We start from the raw sequence: 8,666 nt of genomic DNA, 5'->3' as shown, positions 1-8,666 counted from the left end.
GACTGACGAGAAACACATCAGGAATTTGAACATGGTTTTGAAAAGACTTATTCAGTATGGTTTGCGTGCAAACTTAAAAAAAGTGAATTCTTTAAAGAGAATGTAACATTCAGTGGACACACAATTGACCGACACGGTCTACACAAGACACCAGAGAAGATTGATGCTATAGTGAAGGCACCTGCACCAACCAATGTTTCCCAGCTAAGATCTTTCTTAGGTTTAGTGAATTATTATGGTAAATTCTTACCTGACTTGGCAATTGTATTTAGACCCTTACACAAGTTACTGCAAAAGGATAGTCGTTGCGAATGGACTGAGGCCTGTGAATAGTCATTCAACAAAGTGACGGACTTGGTAGCTTCAAACTTGGTGTTGACACACTACAATCCAGATTTACCCATTTCTCTAGCATGTGACGTATCACTCTTCGGACTTGGTGTTGTTATTTCTCATGAGCTACCTGATGGTACCGAGGGACCAATCACATTCGCCTCACGTACTCTAGCACAAGCAGAGAAAAAAAATTACTCCCTAATTGATAAAGAAGCCTTGGGAATCATATGGGGAATTAAGAAATTCCCTTCTTACCTGTTTGGCAGGAAATTCAAGTTGATCACAGATTATCAGCCTCTGATACACATCTTTAGTCCTCAGAAATGAAATTTTAGTAATTGCTTCATCGAGACTACAAAGATATTCTCTTTTCTTGTCTGCCTATGATTATGAGATTGGATTCCGCAAGACAACGAAACACGCTAATGCTGATTCAATGTCACGTCTACCACTGAAAAGGAAGGAGTTTGATATTACCATTGACCTAGTTGATGCCTTCCATCTTGGACAGTTTGAGCTTTTACCGGTGTTCGTTAAAAATGTTCAACAGGATGCAGTACTAGGGCGTGGGATGTCATGTGTAAACAGTGACTGGACTTCAACAAACAAAGATGGTGGATTCGCACCATATTATTCACGTCGTATCGACTGTCAATACATCACAGATGTGTTACCTGGGGTGTAAGGGTGATTATACCTACTAAACTCAGAGACCAAGTGTTATCTCAGATTCACGAAGAACATCTTGGAGTTGTTAAGATGAAGACACTTGCCAGAAAATTCTGTTGGTGGCCAGAAATAGACCAGGACATTGAGATAATGGCTAAAAGGTGTCAGGGATGTCAACAGAATCAGAACGCACCTAAGAGAGCACCACTGAATGCATGGAAATGGCCAACCAAGGCATGGGAAAGAGTTCACATAGATTTCGCTGGACCTTTCTTGGGAGCCATGTTCTTGATAATGGTGGATTCTCACTCAAAGTGGCCAGAGGTGGTCAAAATGACTACTACTACATCAGCGCACACTATCTATGCTCTTAGGACCTTATTTTCCAGAAATGGTCTACCTGCTACTATTGTCAGTGATAATGGTCCACAATTTACTTCAAGGGAATTCGAAAACTTCTTGAATGCTAATGGAGTCAAACACATCAAAACTACCCCCATACCACCCATATAGCAACTGGGTAGCTGAGCGTTTCTCACAGACATTCAAACAGGCAATGAAATGTAGCAGAAACGAGGCAGGCGGTATTAAGGAGAAACTAGCAGACTTCTTATTAGCTTACCAAAGTACTCCACATTGTACTACCAATGAAACTCCAGCGCAACTTATGATGGGAAGGGAGTTAAGAACAAAAATGGATCTGCTCAGACCGAACTTGGAATCGCATGTCAAGCAGAAACAAGAAAATATGTGTGCACAGAGACGTACACCTGATTGGATATTCGAGCGTGGACAATCGGTGATGATGCGTGATTATCGAGGAAAAGATAAATGGATCGAAGGAACAATCGCACAGAGAACTGGACAAGTGTTGTATCGTGTTCAAGTTGACCCAACAAATCAATGGAGGAGACACGCTGACCAGATTGTGGAATCGCAAGTTCCGATAACACAACCGAGTATTGAGATTCCAGAGTTAAACAGCTCATGATCTACCTCGGTGGACCGTGGTGTTAAATCTGCTACTCAGGATTTCCATGTGTCACAACCGAAAGAACTTAGAGTTTCGAAATCACCCAAAACTGTACGTACACCATCAAAACCTGCTGCTGTCTTGCCAGAGAAACGTTACCCAGTACGCAATCGTAAACCGAAAATCATGGAAGATTTTGTGTACCATGGTTCTTCTGCCAAGACCAAAACCTAATTCGAGTGTGTGTCTAGTTATGTAGGAAAGTTGTACTGTGTAAAAAGGGGCACAATAATCCCCTGTACAATTTTATTCTGTGTTCTGTTATTTCTAGTCAAAGAACTATGTGCGGTATATTGCATATATTTGCCCCCACAAAAGTCAGATTTTGAAAACTTCCTGAAATGTGCTGAATTCAATAAATTTATATGAGAAATATAAATTAACAGAAAATATTATAGTTTCAAAGCAGTGTATACACAATTTTTGTTTCTATGACGTCACAAACTAGTCCGATTTTATATCCTTTTTCAGAAAGAGGACAAAATGGACAAAATTTCAACAATTTTAGCTTAAAAATTTAAAGAGCGCAAGTTTGTTCAGGAACAATATTGACATATTTCATTGATATTATCATTCTACACATTATATGAAAATATTGATCCTGAACACACATGAGCTCGGTGACTTTTACTCAAAATATCGACGAAATATGTACATTTTCCTGTAAAATTTATTAAAAAAAATGAAATTTACGTCATGTTTGTGACGTCATTACGTACATATGATTTCATTACTTATGAAAATATACAGTGCTTTGAAGTCAGCATATACTCCCTTGTTTAAGAACTTAGTTTAATATGTCTCCATCAAAGTTTAATTTGGGGGGCAAATATTGCTTATTACCAAATAAAGTTCTTTTCTGTTTAATTCTAGTCATATAGTGTGTTCATTATATGCATGAAATATTTTATTTGCCTTATGGATTTTAATGCATGCACCTCAGATAAGCGCAGGTATGTTAAGGTTACAACCAAATATTCTACTTGCCTATATAATATGACGTCATAGTAAGCTATATGACGTGAAGTTTAGAGATGAAAATTTCTTAAAATTGATATCTAAGATTGATTGGTTGATTGATTGTATATTGTTTAACGTCCCTCTTGAGAATTTTTCACTCATATGGAGACGTCACCGTATGCCGGTGAAGGGCTTCAAATTTAGACCTATACTCGTAACTCAGGGCCATTGAGCAGTGAGGGTTCTTTAACGTGCCAGCGCCTACCGTGACACGGGACCTACGTTTTTAAGGTCATATCCGAAAGACCCGTGACTTTCACTTCTAGTGCCGAGCGCTTGGCGAAGGAACAGTCACTACCTTTGTTTACGTCTTAGGTATGACGCGGCGCCGCGAACGAGAATCGAACCCGGGCCTCCCGATTACGAAGCGAACGCTCAACCACTAGGCTACCGTGACCGGTAAAAAGATTGATTGGAATAGAGGTCGTAAAATTGAATCAAATGATGCAGAGGCATAATATAAACGAAATTTTGTCGTTTCTGGGTCTCTGTAGTTATCACAAGGGTTAAATACCAAACCCATGACGTCATAACTATTGATCATGGAGTTGGAGAGTGACAGTGCTTCCTGTAGTATAAGTCCCATTGAAGTCTATAGAATGCATAATGATAGCAAAAGTTTTATGACTTTTCCGATTTACTAGTGTTACATTATTATAAAAAAGTGTTAATTCGCCGAATTCTGACCCATGTGCTGCCTTAACATACCCGCGAGTGTGTTGTTCTTATAAAATTGCTTTTGTGAACAAGAGTAGACATTTAATTTTTATTAATTATAATCTACAATTATGTACATAAATCTAAAAGGGGAGAAAATGTTGTATCCGGAATTATTTTATCTGTCTATGTTGGGTTTATCTGTTACTATTATATGGCGCATTAATATCTTCAGAAATAATGTAGTTCACAATGGCTGCGCTCTTGTCATAACACATGTGCTCATGCTAGAGTAGCACAAACACAGTATGAGTTATCTGTAAAAAGCGAAACATTTTCCTCCCTTTTACAAATGAATCTTTTTATACTTGCCTGAAAAACAAAGCACATTATCAATAGTAGAACAAATCTGCCCAAAGCCATTTATTGTTCAAGTAACACCCCTTTTTTAATATTTTCATAAGTCTATCATAATGTGATATCATTATATTTGTCGCCTACGTGTGGCAGTAGTTACCCGTGTGGTCTATAGTCGCGAAGTAAAGAGTTGATCCTAGTAGATACTAGGTGCTGGTATGAAAAAGAGTTTTATGTGATGTCATAGTAAAAATTTCCCGTATAACTTACATAGGTCCTACTTCCTTATTGCAGCCGCAAGTGTGCTGCGATAGATATACCTTATGGCACTTCCTTCAGCCGTACCATGATCACAAGAAATTCAAAGTGTCTCTAAATACCAAAAAACGTATTGCATATCCTCGGTGCATCAAGTAGAATTACACAATGTTTCGAAAAAAACTTGTCATAATTAATACTATTAATACATTGTCATCAAATGTACCAACATTATTATATTTTACTTTGCTATATTTTTGACGAAATTAAGCAAAATGCAACAACGTAAAATGTATTAAAACACTTTGAGGTGAGTTTTTGTTATGCTTCTTTGATCGTTTTTTAACGTACCTCTCGTGAATTTTTCACTCATTTGGAGACGTAACCACCTGCCTGCCGATGGAGAGCTGCAAATTTGTAACCTATACTCTGCACTCAGGGCCATTGAGCAGCGAAGGGTCTTTTTCGTGCTCACAGCTACTGCGAAGCGGGACCTCGGTTTATACGGTTACATCCAAAGGACAGAACTTCATGTCTCTAAGTGTGATTCGAACCTGCAACGTAAGGATCAACTCCGTACTTTGCGACTTTTGAGAAGACGCTCTTACCACTGCGTCACGCCCAAAGTTTATAAATAATAAATAACAAGTTTAAAAACTTCACTGGTAAATGAGTTGTGTCTGTATGTGGTGAAAACTTCCGAGCAGGCATTTGATCGTCACAGGATTTGATCACGTCACCGTCCTACTTAAATTAGCGGAAATTCCTTCCCGCAAAAGTGTCAAGAAGAAAACACAGCCAAAAGTAGTACGTTTACAGTTTTTAAAACTTTTCTCCTATATCTTGAGTAAGGTGAATCGTAAGAGATCCTTCCACGTACTTTATAGGCTAAATACAATTGGGATGTTATTGTTCGTGTAGCAGTTTGGGTTGAACATTTTTAGCGGAAATTCCTTCCCGCAAAAGCGTCAAGAAGAAAACACAGCCAAAAGTAGTACGTTTACAGTTTTTAAAACTTTTCTCCTATATCTTGAGTAAGGTGAATCGTAAGAGATCCTTCCACGTACTTTATAGGCTAAATACATTTGAAATGTTATCGTTCGTGTAGCAGTTTGGGTTGAACATTTTCTCAACAGTAACAGAAAAAAGGATTTACTTTTCGTCTCGAATTCAAATACCACGGTGGGAGAATAAGACCAGTCCTTTGGGTGTGACCATAGACATCGAGGTCCCTTGTTGCAGTAGGTGTTTTGCAAATTTGCTATGGGCAAAGTGCTGGTATCTCAACATAAGTGAAAAACTCTCGAAGAGATGTAAAACAACACAAACAAACATGTTGAAATGAAAATAATCATACATGCATTTCCATTCTAATTCTGGGTTACTGAGTTTTATTACTGAAGGCTCTAATTCTCCTACTAATGCCGAAGTGCATTGTCAGACGAAGTGTTCCTCAAAATCTGTTTTGTATATCTTTGTAATGTACGAAAAATATTCGAAATTTTAATAACATGCTGATTGCTTAACCACTTTCTAAACGTTTTTAAAAAATCCAAACACTTAAACATTTATAATTGGAAATTATTTTTCTTCCCAAAAGGATTATATAAGAAAAACTACCCCTGGTATTTTGCAGAAATGCTTGGCAATGTACCTCAATTTTTCGTGAGTAAACATGTTTAAGTAGCAACACTTCAATGACAAACTCTTAGAAAAATTTATCTATTATTAAGGAAGGTCTCGTCTGGCCTTCAGGAGTATGGAAAATAATCAATGTTTTAAATGAACATCGTAGGTTTCTTATTCTGAATCTCTGAAGCATTTTAAGTACCTATCATTTTTAACCCTTAGGGGATATTAATTTCCAGTCACACTAATTTGGCAATTAATATTTATCTATTATTAAGGAAGGTCTCGTCTGGCCTTCAGGAGTATGGAAAATAATCAATATTTTAAATGAACATCGTAGGTTTCTCATTCTGAATCTCTGAAGCATTTTAAGTACCTATCATTTTTAACCCTTAGGGGATATTAATTTCCAGTCACACTAATTTGGCAATTAATATTGATTAAAACTAATATTTCAAACAGTTTATTTTTTAACAATACCTTCCTCATACAAACATTAAACTTTGCTGTATAACCATTATGGTCGTACATATGTAATAACTATTTAAACCCATATCTAGTGAGCACAATTATTCAAACAACATAAACCATGATAATTCGAGTGGTGACAGTACTTTTATATATTTTGTGTTTTTTTTATATCATCCTCCAATGCAGACAATTGCCAATCTCTGTATTATGATGGCGAAGTTCCTAAATCATCTGATATGTATGTTTTCGAGACAATAACAACATTTCCATATTCCATGATGCCATACTGCACCAAAAGATGTGTAGATAATCTAGAATGTTTGGCAGTGGACCTCTGTGATTCTGATAGAGAGAAGAGCTGTAGACTTGTCAGGTTTTTGAAACTGAATTCAACGATTACGGATAACGATCAAACCTGCCGAAGATACAAAGTGGTAACTACATATACAGCGTTACTTCTTTACAACAATAGAAATACTCTTTTTAAAACAAAATATTTGTACATTATTTAGAAACAAACGATTTTGAAAAAAAAGAGTTTAAAATGTTTTGGCTTTATCTTTAATTTTCTCTGTATTTTCATTAATTCATCAGAATAAAAGGTGTGGATATGGTCGACATTATGACGAAATCCTTAAAGAGTGTAAGCCATCGTGTAAGTTGTGTTTACTTTGTTTGATTACACATTTAATTTAAGCAATAAATCTGCTTTATTGTTACATGTACTTATAGCGTGTCATATTGAAATATATGAATTCCATTGTGGTCTTTAAGTAAGATATGATAGGAAGATATATTACTGGAGTATAAAAGTAATTTGACCCAGTTCAGTCCAAATGTACAAATAAAGCTACTTTCTTTAACCTATCAAAAGAATTTATAATATTGATGGAATTACTAATTAAATTGTATGCATGTTTTTATTTAATATATTCATTAAAGTAAAGTAAAAGAGAGCATAGTCTTTCCATGAAAATCGTAGAAGAAAAAAATAGTTTTTGTCCACTTTTAAATTAAGTGAGTGCAAAAATGCCTATTATTTTCTTATTTCAAGTAATGTAAAAATTATAGTTCAGTTTTTGAGGTCGCTTGTTTATAATTTTGTTAACAAAAGTAACATAACAAACAATGACAAATGATTATTGCTAATAGTGATAAATAGAGAACAGGTTTAAAAGTCATTCAAACAATACAAATTGTTAGAAGACCACTACGAACCTTTAAAACAGTAGTGGAATTAGATGCTAAGATTCTAATCTTTATAAAGCATTTGCTTATTGTTGTTCTTTTTGTTCTTTTTTTTTTATTAACTTCATGTTTTCAAGAAAAAAGCAAATAGATCACAAACACATGTAAACAGGCCTTCTAGGAAAACATGAATGTACGATACACTCTATGGCCTAACAGAGTTTTATTTCCTTAATTTCTTGAATTTTTTTACTTTAAAAAATGGATCTTTCTATATACGTAATAGCCTTATAAAAATATATTTCATAGAGTTAAATGCATATTTGTTGATTATTAAAGATTTTGCATCATTGTTTAAGAACTTCGATCGTCTATTCAAATGTTGTGACACGATAACGGTGTTTTTATTTGAAGTTTACCGTTCTGTATTAGTAATACAGAACGGGACTATGGTGGGAGGAGCTACTTTCCGTTCTCTATAAGCCTAATATACCGTTCTGTAGTTGACAACTATTCTGTATCTAAAATACAGCACGGTCTAAAAATAAATTTGATTCAATTTAGCAAAAGCACGTACAAATAGTAAATGCCCATGTTTTCCTATTATAGATTTTGGAGAAATACCCGGTATTAATCCTGAGAATGTAAAATGTCAAAATTTCTCAATTCCTTTTAAAAAACTTATTCCACACAGAATCTACATGTAATTTAAATCCAAAGGAAAAGAATAATTCGAAATAACGGAAAACGTCCTCTACACGTTACTTCGATCCAAACGAAAAGGAAAATTGGCACTAACGGAAAAAATCCACTCTCCTCGTGCAAAATCATTCAAGTCCATTGTTCACGTTTTTATTTTTTTAAAATCCTTATCGATTACGACAGCCACACGTCTATTTCACTTCGTTTTTAATGTCGCAATTCAACTAGAAAATATGTTTTTGTAAATCTAGTTAAACCGGGATTTTAAGACGCCTAAAATATATTATAATCAATCTCCATCTACAATAGATCCCCACAATTATGGTTAAATCCTCAACTTTATCCA

The 8,666-nt window shown here is 35.4% G+C and overlaps 1 protein-coding gene across 1 annotated transcript; it reads left to right on the top strand.

The window, feature by feature from the left end:
- Positions 1-1,095: 1,095 nt before the first annotated feature.
- On the top strand, positions 1,096-1,518 carry LOC134248073 (uncharacterized protein K02A2.6-like). The gene has a single exon (XM_062730499.1). It carries the CDS (start codon positions 1,096-1,098, stop codon positions 1,516-1,518), a length of 423 nt encoding a protein of 140 aa, XP_062586483.1.
- Positions 1,519-8,666: the final 7,148 nt, after the last annotated feature.

This window comes from Saccostrea cucullata, unplaced genomic scaffold, assembly GCF_032062105.1.
Source record: "Saccostrea cucullata isolate Sc308-1 unplaced genomic scaffold, CSIRO_AGI_Scuc_v1 ctg2682, whole genome shotgun sequence".
NCBI lineage: Eukaryota > Metazoa > Mollusca > Bivalvia > Ostreida > Ostreidae > Saccostrea > Saccostrea cuccullata.
The sequence above is the reverse complement of the archived record's forward strand: the minus strand, read 5'-3'. Positions and strand labels throughout refer to the sequence as shown.

Excerpts from the sequence above, each read along its gene's own strand:
- LOC134248073 (XM_062730499.1), top strand. The coding sequence starts at position 1,096 with ATGAAGACACTTGCCAGAAAATTCTGTTGGTGGCCAGAAATAGACCAG.